This window comes from Pelophylax lessonae (genome assembly GCF_965119305.1).
Source record: "Pelophylax lessonae genome assembly, chromosome: 2".
Lineage (NCBI taxonomy): Eukaryota > Metazoa > Chordata > Amphibia > Anura > Ranidae > Pelophylax > Pelophylax lessonae.
Window position 1 is genome coordinate 481,375,826 of NC_138769.1, and position 19,033 is coordinate 481,394,858.

At 41.2% G+C, this 19,033-nt stretch overlaps 1 protein-coding gene across 1 annotated transcript in view; it reads right to left on the reverse strand.

The window, feature by feature from the left end:
- Positions 1-13,960: 13,960 nt before the first annotated feature.
- RMP64 (ribonuclease MRP subunit p64) overlaps positions 13,961-19,033 on the reverse strand; it is a 30,342-nt gene continuing 25,269 nt past the window's right edge. The window contains exon 9 of the mRNA XM_082247193.1: positions 13,961-14,402. Within this exon, the coding sequence (XP_082103319.1) occupies positions 14,018-14,402 (385 nt within the window). The 3' untranslated portion in view covers positions 13,961-14,017. The remainder of the gene's footprint in view (positions 14,403-19,033) is intronic.

Here is a 19,033-nt window from a genome sequence, read left to right on the forward strand (position 1 = left end):
TCCTGGCCTAATAACTTGCATGTGATCGTAGCATGAGTGATTATATGCGAGTGGGCACCCTTAGCTGCAAGAGCCTGCAGCCTCCTATTACTCTGCTGTTTGCAGCTCATCGCAGGAACCCTTGCTGGGGTTTTCGCAAATAATTGCAGCTGGGAAGCATTCGTAAGTGTAATTGTTAAATAATTGTTATACATAAATGTATTCCTGGTGCTCAGACTGGACTACCAAAAAAATGAACCTGGCCAAAGTGTATTTATGCGCAGTAAAATTCGTTAGAGTGGAAGATGTCATGCTAGAAAGTCTGCAAATGCAAACAATGATACTAATAGGATAGGATAATTACTGTTACATAACCTATTATGTGAAAAATCTCACATTGCCTAGTTTCTGTTAAAAAAAAAAAAAAATTCTCACCTGAGGCTACCCCAGATAACTATTTTCACATCGTAATCTATTCCATTTGTTCTCACACTTTTTCAAATGCACTAGGGTTTTTTTTTTTAAATGGTTCCCCTTGAATTGAATTGAATAGACGCCACAGGATATTTCATGCAAAAAAGTCAAAACTTCTTGCAAAACAGCAGGTTGATTACCCTGCATTTGCAACCAGTGTAAACTCCTTATTTACCAGATTATGGAAAACGTGTTAACAAAATGTTATACGGTAAAACCTATAGCTGCATAGTGCCAGCATCATAATTCTTAGTTATGGGGCACAGAAACATGTCCCTTTAATTTCCCACAAAGCGATTTGGCATCTAAGCCACCAGTTGCCAATTGAAGTACTGTGACATGGGAAAAATTAGGCATTCTGATCAACACAAAAATCAAGTATGGCAAGTATTTGCCATGAGGGCAGCAGCATGGTTTGAGGATAGTGGACAGAAGCACTACTGATAACGTAGGACACCAAAGCACGATTGCTTTGGTGTTGGGAGTTATTTTCTATCTGAATTCCTGATGAGCATTAAGGCTAAGCTCTATGCATTAAAAAAGAACAATTAAATGCAGTAATTGATTGACTTACACTAGTTTAATTAAAAAAAAAAAAAAAAAACTTTTTAAGTGCTACAACTACATAATATAGTTAAATATTTCTTACAAACTACAAGAATTAAAAGCAGTCGGCCTTGCAAGGCTTCATTTAGGGTAGGTAAACACTAGAGCTGCTTATCCTTAAATTGAAGGAAAATGTGGAAATCATTGACCTACACATCCTCAAAATATTTTCTAGTTGTGTAAGCAGACTTTGAATTGATTTACATAGATGTGATGTCTGGAGTCAGTTTTAGATTATATCCATATCAATTTCAGTTTAAATGGAAACACAAAGAAAGAGACAACCTTAGTCTTTCAAGGTCATTGTGAGTCGAAGCTGATCAGTAAGAAGCTAGGCTCAGTTTTTGCACAACTATTGTGAATTGATCCTCTAATAAAAAAAAACTATAATGTAATGTATATATATATATTTTTACTAATAAACTATTTTATATCTTTGAGCAAATCTCCTTATGTATATTAACTGTTATGTATCTGTGTAGGAACATATTTTGTACACAAATGTAAGAGCTTTCTCCACAGCAATCTTGTAAATAATAAAATACTCTGGGTTTTTCATACCAATTACTGTATTCCTGGTATTTTAGAGCGTTTGCTCATCAGTTTAAGATTATATAGTATTTCATCTATCTTGAATATGGGGTTGGGGTGGAGGGGGAGGCACTTTCCTCTAAACAGATTCTGGCATATTTGGGGGCTCATCTCATCCTAAGGAGTGCGGTGACCTGTGTCTTATACAGGAGCTTGTAAAACTATATAGCGCAGATGATGACAGAATTAACTAGAGGACACCTCCCCACTTACCTGAAGAAATGGTGCTACATCATCAGGTGACATCATAGCACTGATCACGTAGAATGAGAACAAGCAAGTCAACACATTTTTTTGTGGAAGACTCACAAGTGTAAGTACACTGCTTAAAAAAAAATGAAAAGAACATTTTTTAATCAGAGTATAGCATCAAGTCAATTAAACTCCTGGGATATTAATCTGGCCAGTTAAGTAGCAGAGGGGGTTGTTAATTAGTTTCAGTTGCTTTGGTTTTAATGAAATTAACAAGTGCACTAGATGGGCAACAATACGACAACGTCTAACACAGGAATGGCTTTACAGGTGAAAGCCACTGACATTTTTTCCCCTACTCAGCTTTTCTGACTGTTTTTCACTAGTTTTGAGTGTCACCACTGGTAGCATGAGGCGATGCCTGAACTCTACAGAGGTTGCACAGGCAGTCCAACTCCTCCATGATGGCATCAATACGTGCCATTGCCAGAAGGATTACTGTGTCTCCCAGCATAGTCTCAAGAGCATGGAGGAGATTCCAGTAGACAGGCAGTTACAATAGGAGAGCTAGGCAGGGCCGAAGAAGGTCCTTAACCCATCAGCAGGACCAGTATCTGCTCCTTTGTGCAAAAAGGAACAGGATGAGCACTGCCTGAGCCCTACAAAATGACCTCCAGCAGGCCACTGATGTAAATGTCTCTGACCAAACAATCAGAAACAGAATTCATGAGGGTGGCCTGAGGGTCCGACGTCCTCTAGTGGACCCCGTGCTCACTGGCCGGCACTGTGGAGCTGGATTTGCATTTGCCATTGAACACCAGAATTGGCAGGTCCACCACTAGCGCCCTGTGCTTTTCACAGATGGGAGCAGGTTCACCCTGAGCACATGTGACAGATGTGAAAGGTTCTGGAGAAGCTGCGGGGAATGTTATGCTGCCTGTAACATCATTCAGCATGACCGGTTTGGTGGTGGGCGAGTGATGGTCTGGGGAGGCATATCCATGGAGGTATGCACAGACCTCTACAGGCTAGACAATGGCACCCTGACTGCCATTAGGTATTGGGATGAAATCCTTGGACCCATTGTCAGACCCTACGCTGGTGCAGTGGGTCCTGGGTTCCTCTTGGTGCACTACAATGTCCTGCCTTGTGTGGCGAGAGTATGCAGCCAGTTCCTGGAGGATAAAGGAATTGATACCACTCAGTGGCCCCTACGCTTGTCTGACCTAAATTCAATAAAATACCTCTGGGACAATATGTTTCGATTCATCCGACGCTGCCAGGTTGCACCTCAGTCTGTTTAGGAGCTCAGCGATTCCCTGGTCCAGGTCTGGGAGGAAATTCCCCAAGACACCATCCATCGTCTCATTAATAGCATGCCCCGATGTTGTCAGGATTGCATACAAGCACGTGGGGGCCATACAAACTACTACCATTTTGAGTTGCTGCAATGACATTTCAGAAAATGGATTAGCCTGCTGCATCATTTTTTCACTTTGATTTTGGGGATGTCTTTGAATTCAGCCCTCTGTAGGTTGATCATTTTAATTTCCATCAATGTGGCATCCTTTCGTTCCTAACAGAGCAAAGGAAACCTTCCAAAAGGCGGAACTTTTGTAGGCAATATCGGAAAACAAGCACAAGTTATAAATGGTATGAATGTATGAAAAAGTATAGATTTATTAAACACAACAAAATTGTCCAAAGGACATGAAAAGTCTAGGTGTATGTAGATCAAATAACATAGCAGCACGAGAAGAACTTCTATGACAAGCAAAAAAAGAGAGAAGGGTGCGACATCCGACGCGTTTTGAGACTTCAAGGTTATGCTCTTCTTCAGAGATGCTCACATACATATATACATAAATGTTCTAGAATACAAAACAAAATAATGAATACATAATATATAGATTTAAGACAGGTAGATATATGCATTAATATATCAGAGCATGACAGGCCAAATGAAATGAGAACTGAACAGACTCAAATTCGATACAACATTAGCCCAGGGGGTATATAAAACACCAATGAATTAAAGATCGTCTGCATTGAGTTAATGAATGAGCCAGAGATGGCGACTCACCCAGAATCCCCACAGGGAAAGGGGATGCCACTGGGGGTGCAAAATAGAGCCCAACTCAGTCGGACAACTTAGGGACTGCATAAAATAGGTATAAGTCATGGATATGTACTATATGGTACTTTTCAAAAAAAAATACTAGCTAGAAAAATAATATTCAAATACAGAATGTAGCCATATTTGCATAGGTATATAACTGATAGCCAGATTGGTCAATTGCTGACCGAATGCCAGAAATATCCAAGCAGGAAAAAACTAAAAATTAAGTCAAATAAAAATGTAACAAAGTATAAGTAATTGGAAATGTCATCAGCAAAAAGTTATTGGACACATTTCACATAAAGACAGGTAATGTGAGTGCCTACCAGGATTACAGCCATACAACCACATAAACCAATTGTTGTCCAAGAAATTCTGAAGCCAAGCAGGGCTTGAGCTGATTATATAGGCAGCCAGGGCTCCAAAAGGAGCCAATCAGTGTCCAGTTTAAGATACCATATGGCAACAACCAATAGTGGCAGGGATGAAAAGTGGGCTCAGGGACACTATCATGGGCCGAGGCCGTGCCGCGCAGCCACACCCAGAGGGAGTGACCTCGTGCTGTGTCATATCCGCCCATGGTCGCGTGATATTGCCGTGGGTGGGAACAAGGGGGTGGGCATCTGAGACGGCGACCAACCACAAGCCAATATCAGCCGTGAGTGGAAGCATCAGCAGTGAGCAGAAGCGAGCCAGAGTCTCCACACACAGGGAGATAACAAACAGTCCACAGCCAGGGAAAGCAGGCTGCCGCGCCATACACACATAAGGTGGTCACGCCGGCAGCCCCCATGCACCGGGCCGCACCACAAGGAGGAGGACGATAGGCCACTCTGGCATCAATTGCAGCACTGTGAATGTGCAAAAAATGATCATACATATAAAGAACGTCAAAACCAAAAAAGGGGGCTCTGAGTCGAGCATACATACTCAATAACCTGGCCAGTAACAAGACAGGTGTACATCACATTTCTGAAATAACTTCAACAGTTTCTAGGTTCGGATATTTACAGATCTCCATTAGTCTCTAGCATCACAGAAAAAGAAAAAAAAAGTTACTAATTTGGTGAACTCATAAACATAAACATATAGGCCAAGATTATCTCTCCCAGCCCCCTGAGTGGATACCATCCAGAAAGGGCCTAAAGGATATGGCCTCATTGAGGCCCGGTAAAGTGGTAGCATTAAGACTAAAGATCCACCTGAGCTCACACTGGAGGAGGATCTTGTTCCAGTCCCCTCCACGTGAGCTCGGGTGGACCCGATCCAACACCAAAAAGCAAATATAGAGGAGATTTCCTCCATGAATCTTCACAACATGACGCGCCAAGTGGCAATTCATCGTCACAAGATTGCATACTCAGAATGTGCCTATAGGCCCTACTCCACAGTTCCAATTTGGTTTTGCCAACATATAATCCAAAGCACTCGCATGTGAGGAGGTACGCTACCCCCTTTGTCTTGCAGTTGGCGTAGTGTTTGGAATATATTTAGCCCCATTAGGTAACACAATGTTTTTGGCTTTATTGATATAACGTCAGTAATTACACCCTCCAAATCTGAAAGTGCCTGGATGTTTGCAAGCATCTTTACGAACACTCCCCCCTGTATTCTCTCTGTACTAGGCAATCCTTTACAGACTTGGCTCATCTAAAAGTAAAGCCTGGTGTTTCTGGGACAAGTGGTCCTATATTTGGGTCGATTGTTAGCAAGTGCCAGTATTTTTTGACAATGTTTGTGACCTGTTTGTATTGATTGGAGTAAGTAGTGATAATACGGGTGGGTATGCTAGAATTATGTGTCTTGTTCGAGTTAAATAGAAGCTCTTGTGTTTTTTGAGTGGCTTTTTTGTAAGCCTTTTTCAGACATGAAGATGAATATCCGCAAGCAATGAGCCTCTCTCTTAGCTTATCTGCTTCCATTTTAAAAGAGCTATCAAGGGAGCAGTTTCGTCTGAGATATTGGCTGAATGGTATGGACGGTACTAAAGGTCTGGGATGGAAGCTGCTTGCATGGAGAATTGAATTCCCAGCCATAGGCTTATGATAAAGAGTACTAGTTAGGTATCCATTCCATTGTCATCTTTATGAATATCCACATTAAGAAATGATATGGAGTTCAAACAGTAGTTCATGGTGAACTTAAGAATGAAGTAATTAAAGTCAAGTGCCTTAGAAAGAATCCTGTAGTAGAGCAGGTGTATCATCCCAGACTAAGAAGACATTGTCGATATATCTATACCAAAGGATCACATGATCCATAAATCTGGCCAGTATGTCAGAGTCCAACAACATATGCCCCCATTCCCCCAGGTACAGGTTAGCATAGGAAGGGGCACAGCATGTGCCCATAGCTACCCCCTGTACCTGGAGGAAGTGGGAGCTGAAGAAAAAATAATTGTGATGAAGGATGAAATGCAAGGACTCCAAGACAAACTCTATCTTAGGTCCATCATGGAGGCTTCCCTGAGCGAGGATTTGTCTGATACATGAAAAGCCTCTGTGGTGAGGAATCGAAATATACAGTGCTTCGATGTCAATAGCTACCCCAAATAAGCATCCTGGGATATGTGTAGGTCTTCCAAAATTTGGAGAAGGTGGATTGTGTCACATATGTAAGAGGGAAAGCTAACCACAAATGGTCTTAGATGGTTATCCACAAGAGTGCTTAAATTCTCCGTGAGAGAGCCATTGCCTGAAAAAATCGGGCAACCAGGTAGAGGAAAAACATTCTTGTGGAGTTTGGGGAGAGCTTAAAACATGGGAGTGCGAGGATGTGTTGTACGAGCAAATTCCCATTGTGTTTTGTCAAGAATACTCTGCAGATATACAGCATTAACCAACTGGTAGAATTAATTGTGAAATTTCTCAATGAGATTACTGCCTATCGGATGATACCACTGTCTTTTTTGGAGGATAGTGTTGCACGTGTTTTCCTACTGTTCGTTATCCATGATAACGAGATTGCCTCCTTTATCAGAGGGCTTGATTGTCCTCTACTACAGGACTTTTAAAAGGCACTTGACTTTAATGACTTCAATCATAAGTTCACCACAAACTACAGCTTGAAATCCATATCATTTCTTGATGTGGAGATTCATAAAGATGACAATGGATACCTAACTAGTACTCTTTATCGCAAGCCTACGGCTGGGAATTCAATTCTCAATGCCAGCAGCTTTCATCTCAGAAGTTTAGTACAGTCCATACCATTCAGCCAGTATCTCAGACTCAGACGAAACTGCTCCCTTGATAGCTCTTTTAAACAGGAAGCAGATAAGCTTTTATTTAACTCGAACAAGACACATGATAATTCTTCCATACCCACCTGTATTATCACTAGGTACTCCAATCAACACAAACATCATCAAAAAATACTGGCACGTGCTAACAATCGACCCAAATGTAGGACCACTTGTCCCAGAAACACCAGGCTTTACTTTTAGACAAGCCAAGTCTGTAAAGGATAACCTGGTACAGAGCGAATACAGGGCAAGTGCTCGTAAAGATCCTTACAAATATTCAGGCACTTTCAGATGTGGAGGGTGTAATTACTGACGTATATCAATACAGTCAAAAACATTGTGTTACCTAATGTGGAGAAATATATCCCCAAACACTACGCCAACTGCAAGACGAAGGGGGTGGTGTACATCCTCACCTGCGAGTGCTCTGGATTCTATGTTGGCAAAACCAAATTGGAACTGTGGAGGAGAGCCTATAGGCACAATCTGAGTATGCAATCTTGTGATGATGAATTGCCACTTGGGCACCACGTTGCGAAGATTCATGGAGGAAATGTCCTCTATATTTGCTTTTTGGTGTTGGTTTCAGGTCCACCCAAGCTCACGTAGAGGGGACTGGAACAAGACCCTCCTCAAGTGTGAGCTCCGGTGGATCTTTAGGCCTAATGCTACCACTTTACCGGGCCTCAATGAGGCCAAATCCTTTAGGTCCTTTCTGGATTGTTTCCACTCAGGGGGCTGGGAGAGATAATTTTGGCCTATATGTTTATATGTTTATGAGCTCACCAAATAAGTAACCTTTTTTTTTTCTTTTTTCTGTGATGCTAGAGATCAATGGAGATCTGTAAATATCTGAACCTACAAACTGTTGAAGTTATTTCAGGATTGTGATTTACACCTGTCTTGTTACTAGCCGGATTATCCCGTTTGTATGCTCCTAAAGTCAGAGCCCCCTTTTTTGGTTTTGATGTTCTTTATATGTATGATGGTTTTTTGCACAATCACATTTCTGCAATTGAGTGGCCTATTGTCCTCCTCCTTGTGGTGCTGCCCGGCACATGGGGGCTGCAGGCATGTCCACCTTAAGTGTGATTGTCATCTCCCTGTGTGCAGGGACTCTGACTCTGTTTCTGCTCATGGCCAATGTGGACTTGTGGTTGGTCGCCATCTCAGATGCCTGCCCCCTTGTTGCCGCCCACGGATATGTCATGCGCCGGTGGACGGACAGCACTCCCTTTGGGTGTGGCCGCGCGGTGCCCCTTCGGCCTACGGGGTTGTACCTGAGCCCTCTCTTCAGCCCTGCTACTATTGGCTGTTGCCACATGGTATCTTAAACTGGACACTGATTGGCTCCTTTTGAAACCCTGGCTGCCTATATAATCAGCTCAAGACCTGCTTGGCTTTAGTATTACTTGGACAGCAATCAATATATGTGGTTGTATGGCTGCAATCCTGGTAGGTACTCACATTACCTGTCTTTATGTGAAATGTGTCCAATAGTTGATGACATTTCTAATTACCTATACTTTGTTAAGTGTTTATTTGACTATTTTTAGTTTATTCAAGCTTGGATACTTCTGGTCAATAGCTGACCGAATGCCAATCCATCATTTATATACCTACGCAAATATGGCTGCGCCTACATGGTCACTGTCCTAGAAGTGTTTTCAAAGAAAAAATGCTAGCTAGAAAAATCATATTCAAACATAGAATATTTGCAAAGCACCATATAGTTCATCCTCGTGGCTTATACCTATTTTATGCAGCCCCTAGGTTGTCCGGCTGATCTGGGCTCTATCTTGCACCCCCAGTGGCATCACCTTTCCCTGTGGGATTCTGGTCACCCTCCCTGGCTCATTCCTTAGGTCAACACAGACGATCTTTTATTCATTGTTTATTTATTTCAGGTTCTTATATAGCACTGTCAATTTTACGCAGAGCTTTACATATACATTGCACATTCACATCAGTCCCTGCCCTCAAGGAGCTTACAATCTAAGGTTCCTAAACTCACATTCATACATACATAGTAGGGCCAATTTTATACAGGATCCAATTAACCTACCAGCATGTCTTTGGAGTGTGGGAGGAAACCGGAGTACCCGGAGGAAACCCACGCACATGGAACATGCAAACTCCAGGCAGGTAGTGTCGTGGTTGGGATTCGAACCAGCGACCCTCTTGCTGCTAGGTGAAAGTGCTAACCACTACACCACTGTGCCGCCCAATACCTTGTTCTTTGGAGATATATCCTATATACTCTTTTTATGTTCTTTGGTTGGATTGGGATATTGTGTAGTCTCACCACTTGATGAACTTTTCTTCTGATATACTGTTTTTTTCATTGGTGTTTTATATAACCCCTGGGCTAACCTTGTGGAGCATCGCATTTGAGTCTGTTTAGTTCTCATTTCATGGTGCATGTCATTTGAGTCTGTTCAGTTCTCATTTAATGGTGCATGTCATACTCTGATATATTAATGCATATATCTACCTTCCTTATATCTATATAATATTTATTCATTATTTTGTTTTGTATTCTAGAACATCTATGTATATATGTATGTAAGCATCTCTGAAGAAGAGCATAACCTTGAAGTCTCGAAATGCATCGAATGTTTCACCCTTCTCTTTTTTGCTTGTCAGAGATTCTCCTCGTGCTGCTATTTTATTTTATCTACATACACCTAAACAGTTTGTGTCCTTCGGACAATTTTATTGTTGTGTTTAATAAATCTATACTTTTTATACATTCATTCCTTGTGCTTGTTGTCCCATATTGCCTACAATAGTCCCACCTTTAGGAGGGTTTCCTTTGTTCTACATTCATTGGGATGATGGTATTCTTTCAGCTCCCCACCAATCTTCTCTCTTCGTTTCTAACAGACTACTCAGTCCATTTCACTATAGATATCCAGCACGGTACTTTTACCCATTGAGATCTGATGTGTTTTCAAAGTGTTCCTTTAAATTTTTTTGAGCAGTGTATGAACCATTATTTATTTTTGAGATTTTTTTTTTTTTCTTCAGGTACTTATATAGCATCGTAAATTTACACAGCGCTTTTCCATACACATATATGTGTATATATATATATATACATATACACACACACACAGTGTTTACCCGAAAATAAGACTGGGTCTTATATTAATTTTTGTCTACAAAAAACAAACTAGGGCTTATTTTCAGGGGATGTCAGAGAAATGATTGAGCTCTGTTCGAGTGACCACCTTCCTGCCTAAGGCCCTTCTCCCCTAATCGCTCACTTTAGTTCTCAATTTAGCACAAGGACTCCACTATACAGAAGAAAGGAAATGCAGTTTACACATCTGCAGTATTTGCAAATGTTGATCATCTAAACCCTCTGTTTTTTAACAGTGTAAATTTCTCTTATCTGGCTAGCTGGTAAGTATGCTGGGTAAAAAAAGCTTTGCTTGCTGTATACAAAGCCCTTTCATGTGCACCTTGTTCTAAAAGCTAGTTACAAATTAGAGCAGTTGTTTTGTTTAACTTGTTAAAAATGCCTTTATGTCAGCAAAACTCAAAAGTTGGAGACTGCATTAGGCTGACTATACTTGGTGTGAATTTCTTTCCTGCAACCACCTTAATGCTGACAGGGGAATCGCTCCTGCCGAGCTATTGCGGTCTGCTCCTGGCAGGGGAAGCCATCCTCGCTGGGAGAAGATAGTGATAATCGCTATCAGCTGCTAGCGATAATCGTAAGAGAATTTGGCAGGCTGATTGTACCCAAGTTGATCGATTGATTAACTTGGTACATTGAGCCTGCTCATTACTGGTTCGAATCTCAGCAGGTTCCTGCTGGATTGGCCACGTTTTGAACTGTGTATGCCCGGCCCTTAGTAGGTAATTAATGTCTGCTGGAGTGTACAGTGTTTTCATATTTACTGGAGAAAAGAGCACAGGAATAACATCAGTGTGCTGCTGCTGCTCTCTACATTTTCAGAAAATAGAAGACACAGTAGCAGAGATGTGGTATAGACAGGTGCATCTAAAAAAAAAAAAAGAAAAAAATTAGACTATGATCAAAAGTTAATTTTTTTTTTGGTAATTAAATTCAAAAAGTGAAATTCATATATATATATATATATATATATATATATATATATATATATATATATATATATATTATATGCAGTGATATTCATTTAAACATTTCTTTCTTTTAATTTTGAGGATTATGGCTTACATCTAGTGAAAACCCAAAATTCAGTATCACAGAAAATTAGAATATTGTGAAAAAGTTCAATATTGTAGACTCATGGTGTCACATTCTAATCAGCTGATTAACTCAAAACACCTGTAAAGGTTTCCTGATCCTTTTTTTTAATTGCAAAACAAAGTTTATTGAAGCACACCACATAACAAAATGGTACAACAGTGTCCAAGAGAATTCAAAACAGGGGAACAACGTAAGTGAGTAAAGGGCAATTACAGGAAACAGCAGGGAACACGCTGGAATATACATCATACAATATAGCATCCGCTAAGTTAAGATGGAATCAATATAAAAAAGGTAAGACAAGGGAACTACAAAAGCAGTTATTTCAACAAGATCGTCCACGAGCCTATCCTTATCAAGCAGTAGGGGGCCCTCATCAGCCAGTGGTCACACGAACCCCAGGGATAAGTACGGATGTTAATTAACACATGTGCGGGAGTTTTCCATCTAAGTCCCAGACCTCGTCATAGTTGGATGGGCAACGAGCAGCAAATGATATAACCTGTGATGTATTTCAGGTTTCTTGCAAACCTGGCCTGTTTGTGTCCAGTGTTCTTCAACTCCGGTCCTCAGGGCACACTATCATGGGGAAGACTGCTGATTTGACAGTTGTCCAGAATATAGTCATTGACATCCTCCACAAGGAGGGCAAGTCACAAAAGGGCATTGCTAAAGAAGCTGGCTGTTCACAGAGTGCTGTATCTAAGACTTTCTAATGGAAAGTTGAGTGGAAGGAAAACGTTTGATAGAAAAAGGTGCACAAGCAACAGGGATAACCGCAGCCTTGAGAGGATTGCAAAGCAAAGGCCGTTAAAGAATTTGGGAGATTCACAAGGAGTGGACAACGGGTGGTGTCAGTGCTTCACACTGGCGTATCCAGGACATGGGCTTCAATTGTCGCTTTCCTTGTGTCAAGCCACTCCTGAACCAGAGACAACATCAGATGCGTCTTTACCTGAGCTAAGGAGAAAAAGAACTGGACTGTTGCTCAGTGGGTCAAAGTCCTCTTTTCAGATGAAAGAAGACTTTGCATTTCATTTGGAAATCAAGGTCCCAGAGTCTGGAGGAAGAGTGGAAAGGCACAGAATCCAAGTTGCATGAGGTCCAGTATGAAGTTTCCACAGTCTGTGAGGATTTGGAGAGCCGTGTTATCTGCTGGTGTTGGTCCACTGTGTTTTTTTTTTTTTTATCAAGTCCAAAGTCAGCGCAGCCCTCTACCAGAAAATTCTAGAGCACTTTATGCTTCCCTCTGCTGACCAGCTTTATGGAGATACTGATTTCACTTTCCAGCATGACTTAGCACATGCCCACACTGCCAAAAGTACCAATACCTGGCGAATGATCATGGTATCACGGTGCTTGATTGGCCAGCAAACTTGCCTGACCTACACCCCATAGAGAATCTTTAAGGTATTGTCAATTGGCAGATGAGAGACACCAGACCCAACAATTCAGATGAGCTGAAGGCCACCATCAAAGCAACCTGGGCTTCCATAACACCTCAGCAGTGCCACAGGCTGGACACCTCCATGCCACATAACATTGATACAGTAATTCATGCAAAAGGAGCCCCAACCAAGTATTGAGTGTTAATTTTCTGAGAATAAGAGATGTCTGAATTTTGGGTTTTCACTAGCTGTAAGCCTTGGTAATCAAAAGTAAAAGAAAAAAAAATGCTTGAAATGATGATATCACTCTGTGAGTATTGAATCTATATAATAAACCAATTCCTAATGTTTTAATTGAATTACTGAAATAAAATAAACTTTTTGATAGTCTAATTTTTTTAGATGCACCTGTATATATTAGCCAGGCAATGCATGCATGGGATGCTTAAAGTGTACCCTAAATATCTTTCTTTTTTTTTTCTGTGTCTACATATGCATTTTAAAAATGGCCCCCTACCCAATTACAACTTGCCTCTGGCACATAGCCCCTCCCAATCACAGCCTGCCCTTGACCACACCCCTTCCTGCTCAAGCACCACCTGTATTTTGTCTCAGGCTGAACAGGCAATAGCATATAGGCACACTGGGGTTGATTTACTAAAACTGGAAAGTGCAAAATCTGGCACAGCTCTGCAGAGAAACCAATCAGTTTCCAGTTTTTTTTTTTTTTGTCAATTGAATAACATTTACTTTAATTGAACAACCTGAAGTTAGATGCTGATAGGCAATTATGCACAGGTTCACCAGATTTTGCACTCTCCAATTTTAGTAAATCAACTTCACTTCAAACCAAGCTACATTTCTCTTTAATAAGATCTTAAAAATATGAAAACAGTTTATCCATCCCATAAAATGTTGATATCTTGCAAGACTAAGGCCATAAGTTTTATTCTGGACTCAAATTCAATGTTAAAAAAATAAATAAATACATTTAAAAGGTTTTCATTAAATATCAGCAAAAAAAAAAAAAAAATCAGAGTGAAGAATGTGTCCTATTACTTTTGATACCTGAGGGGTGTATGGCAGCGCAAATGGACAGTTTACCTTTTCATCTAATTTAGTGAAAACACAATGTATATTGCATTTATTGGTTTTGCAACAGTTTACAGTGAATTGAAGATCTAGATCCCAATTGATGAGAATATATCATCTATGTCATCTGTTTCAGGAAGACTTCTTTTTGCATTTTTCATGCTGGTACTGGACACAAATGGTTCAGAAGTCTGAGATCTTAAAGCAGTATCCTTGGCAACTGGTGACACCTCTTGATCACCAGAAAACAATTCTGAGCACAAACTTTTTAAATCTGTCCTTCTAACTTGAGATTCAGAATGAGCAACGTGACATTTGTGAAGTTTGCGCTTTCTTGAATAAGTGACCTTCCACTTCCAAGACTGGTGACATCTTTGTATTCTTAAATAGGTCTTCAGATGATCTGCCTTCAGGGTTCTCTCACGCAGACAGTGACACATGGATTTTTTCCAGCCCTGCAGCTTCTTGTTTAAACTTAAAGAAAGGGGAAGACATGTTTAATAATGATGCTTGAAACCACTAAATAAATGAACACACAGATAAACTTAGTCGCTGTAAATGAAGCAATAAAACTTGATGTTTTTTCTTTAGTAAAATATGACCTATAAACCAAAGTAAGTATTGACTAATCCTGTTACAAGCAAGAACAGCAACCACAAAACACCTTTTTTGCTTGCCTATAGATTATTGCTCACCTGGGGGGGGGGGGGGCTTCTGTAAGAAAAGGTTCCTCTTATTAAAAAGGAAATCTGTCATTATTTACTTATTACAGGTATTTATATAGTGCAGAAAATGTATGCAGCGCTTTACATATTGTACATGCACTTCAGCCTCTGCCTTCAAAGACCTTACAATCTAAGGTCCCTATTATCTTATCCATACATAGACATACTAGGGTCAGTTTAGACAGAATCACATTATGTGTTTGAAGTGTAGGAGGAAAGCGGAATTCTTTAAGATATAAAAGGATTGTTTTTTTTTTGTTTTTTTTCACAAACTTGTCATATTACCAAGTTATTTCTCACACACTGTATAGTCATGCTTGCAACTACACCCCAAAATACATTCTGTTACTCCTTCTGAGATATTTACACAGCCTGACCACACACAGAGGCCCAACATCCAAGTAGCACCTCCAGGCATTCTAGGAGCATAAATGACACATATCATTTCCTGACAACCTATCACACTTTTGAAAGCCCTGGAGCACCAGGACAATGGAAAGGCCCACACAATGACCCTATTTTGGAAAGCCAACACTCCAAACACATAATCTAGGTTTTTTTGAACATGTAATTTTTTTTAACAACTTTTTGAAAAATGTGGAAAGAAAATGAAAATGCACTTTTCTTTTTACTCAAAGTTGTCCATTTATAAAGATATTTCTAACACATAGCATGTACATACCAAAAATAACACCCCAAAATACATTCTGCTACTCCTGTGTATGGTGAAACCACATATGGGACACATTTTTTCACAGCATAGCCACATACAGAGGCCTGACATTCAGGAAGCACAGTCAGGTGCTCTAGGGACATACAATTACAAATCTAATTTCCTGACTACCCAATACTGATGAGCACTGACGTGGCATGGGTAAGCACATAGATAAAGCATGAATGAGGCATGATTGAGGCACGATTGAGAAAGGGGTGAGTGGTGCTGCAGTCTCCCCCCTCTCCTCGCACACTGTACCGATCACCATGTACAGCATGCGAGGAGAGAACTGAACCGGACATGCGCCTGTTTGACGACAGCTGATTGCTCCGTCATTGGACGGAGTGATCACGTGGTAAAGGGCCGCTGTCATTGACCCTTTACTACAAGCAGTCACACTACCATGTACCCGCGGGAAGTGCAATTCTGGAACAACTTCATTGTATGCCCTCCCAGAATAAGCCGAACGCGGTGTAGCCATCATTTAGCTATGGCCCAGTTGGCAAGTGGTTAAACCAGTGGGTCAGCATTACAGCCATGTAAATAGCTTCTGCAGAAGTGGGGCAGCAGTGGCAACCCTTGATACAAGCACCTTTACTAACTAATGCCCCGTACACACGTGCAGATTATCTGAAGACTTTTGTCTGCAGACTTACCAAAACCATATAATATGAGGTCAAACCTAAACACTTTCAATTTGTATGCAATCCGGCAGGCCCTTGCACTACATAGAAAAGGTAAATCTGAAGACAAAAGTCTTCAGATAATCTGCACGTGTGTATGGGGCATAAAGGTCAACTAACTAAATTATGCAAAAAAATATTTAAGCCAGCATTGCCCATTATTCAGTCCAGCAAAGTAAGATTTAATCCGGCCACAGACGGTTCCATTTCGACCAGTTCAGCAGGAACCAGAAGAGATTCGAACCATCTATGGGCAAGTGATCAACTTGGGTACAACCAGCCTATAAGATTGCACAAATGCGATTATTGCTAGCAGGAGAACACAATGGCTCCATGGGAGGGATTCCTCCATCAACACTGAAAGTGGTTGGAGGAAAGAAATTTGCACAGTCTATGGCCAGCCTTTGTTAATTGCCAATTATACTTTGGCAATATTTAGATGTCTAGACAGGTTTTGTAACACGTTACAAATTACCTGTGTGCCATATTCAGCAGCTTTGCATATCGAGTAACTACTGAAGCTGGCAATTCTGTAAAATTGTTCCAAATGCAACTAAAAGGTCAAACGCTCAGCAAGTGAACTCCAAATCACTGGAATTGCTGCAACACAAACCTTTCTGGGACTGCAATTTTATAATTTCACAGCTAAAAAAGAAAAAAAAAAAAAAAAAAAAAAAAGAAGAGAAAGAGGAGACAAATTATGTAGCTGCTTAGAAATGTTTTTTTTGGCTTAGTCCTTTCCACATAGTCTGTAAAGCATCAGAGAGGAGAGCGTTCAGCACTGTGCTTTGGTTCGAGCAGCACAATAGTAGTAATCAGCAGTTTACTCATCCATATATGAACGCTGTGATTGATGTGCTTATAATCATATCTTTTACAGAATTAACTTCAATGGCTTCTAAAAAACAGTGTCAAATAGTCTAGGGTATGTGTCAAACAAGGCTGGCTGGCCCGCCAGCACATTTCATGTGGCCCTTACCCCCAGGGCTTTTTAGCGCACCCTTGAAACTGCACTCTGTGCATAACACATCCCTGAACTCCGCACATAACGCACTCCTGCTATTTATTGCCCCTTTAGGATCCTCCCACTTGTAGTGTAATTTGGCCACATTTGATGTGGTTTGAGGGGGGGGGGGGGGGGTGGTTAAGTTCCTGCACCTATTTTAAGAAAAAATTGAGAGCCTGGGATAAATGTCATCTTACAAATACAACCGGCCCTTTGAGGATAACCATAATGCTGATGCGGCCCTCCATGAGGTGGAGTTTGACACCCCTGGTCGAATGTATGTTTTGTACAAGTGCTTTAAAAAGCACTGGAAATAATAGTCTGTAATTATTAGCACAGTGATAACAAAGGTCGTTTTAGGACTGCCCTTTATACATCAGCCGGTCAGGTGCTGGTAGAAACATATTCACTGGAAGGTGTCAAAGGATTTATAATTGTGGTACATCTCAGTGCCAATTTTTACTTTAGAATATTTTTTACTGTGACACGATTTTCAAAGTCCAGGGAGTTCAATTTGTCTGGATAGACCTGGATATACACTGCTCAAAAAAAAATTAGGGGAACACTTTTTAGTATAGCATTAAGTCAATTAAACTCCTGGGATATTGATCTGGTCAGTTAAGTAGAAGAGGAGGTTGTTTATCAATTTCAGCTGCTTTGGTGTTAAACTAACAACAGGTGCACTAGATGGGCAACAATGAGACACCCTCCAAAACAGAAATGGTTTTATAGGTCACAGGAGGCCACTGACATTTTTTTCCCTACTCATCTTTTCTGACTGTTTTTAACTAGTTTTGCATTTGGCTAGGGTCAGTGTCACTGCTGGTAGCACGAGGCGATACATGGACCCTATAGAGGTTGCATAGGCAGTCCAACTTCTCCAGAATGGCACATCAATACGTGCCATTGCCAGGTTTGTTGCATCTCCCAGTCTCAAGAGCATGGAAGAGATTCCAGGAGACGGGCAGTTACAATAGGAGAGCTGGGCAGGGCCAAAGAAGGTCCTTAACCCATCAGCAGGAACAGTATCTGCTCTTTTGTGAAAGGAAGAACAGGAGGAGCACTGCCAGAGCCCTACAAAATGACCTCCAGCAGGTCACTGGCATGAATATCCCTGACCAAACATGAGAAACAGACTTCGTAAAGGTGGCCTGAGGGCCCAACGTCCTCTAGTGGGCTCTGTGCTCACTGCTCGGCACCATAGAGCTCAATTGGAATTTGGCATTGAACACCAGAATTGGCAAGTCTATCATTGACGCCCTGTGCTTTTCACAGATGAGAGCAGATTCACCCTGAACACGTGATGTAAAAGGGTCTGGAGAAGCTGTGGAGAACGTTAGGTTGCCTGTAACATTGTTCAGCTTGGCCGGTTTGGTGGTGGGTCAGTGATGGTTTGGGGAGGAATATCCATGAAGGGACGCACAGACCTCTACAGGCTAGACAATGGCACCCTTAGGTATCAGGATGAATTCCTTGGACCCATTGTCAGACCCTATGCTGGTGCAGTGGGTCCTGGGTTCCTCCTGGTGCACAACAATGCCGGCCTCATGTGGCGAGAGTATGCAGCCAGTTCCTGGTGGATGAAGGAATTGATACCATTGAACAGCCCCCACACTCGCCTGACCTAAATCAAATAAAACACTTCTAGGACATTATGTTTCGGTCCACCTGATGCCACCAGGTTGCGCTTCAGTCTGTTCAGAAGCTCAGTGATACCCTGGTCCAGATCTGGGAGGAAATACCCTAGGACACCATCCGTCATCTCATTAGGAGCATGCCTCGACATTGTCAGGCATGCATACAAGCACGTGGGGGACATACAAACTGCTGAGTACCATTTAGGAGTTGCTGCAATGAAATTTCAACAAAATGGACCAGCCTGCTGCATTATTTTTTCATCTTGATTTTCCGGGGTGTCTTTGAATTCAGCCCTCTGTAGGTTGATAATTTTCATTTCCATCAAACGATTTGGCACC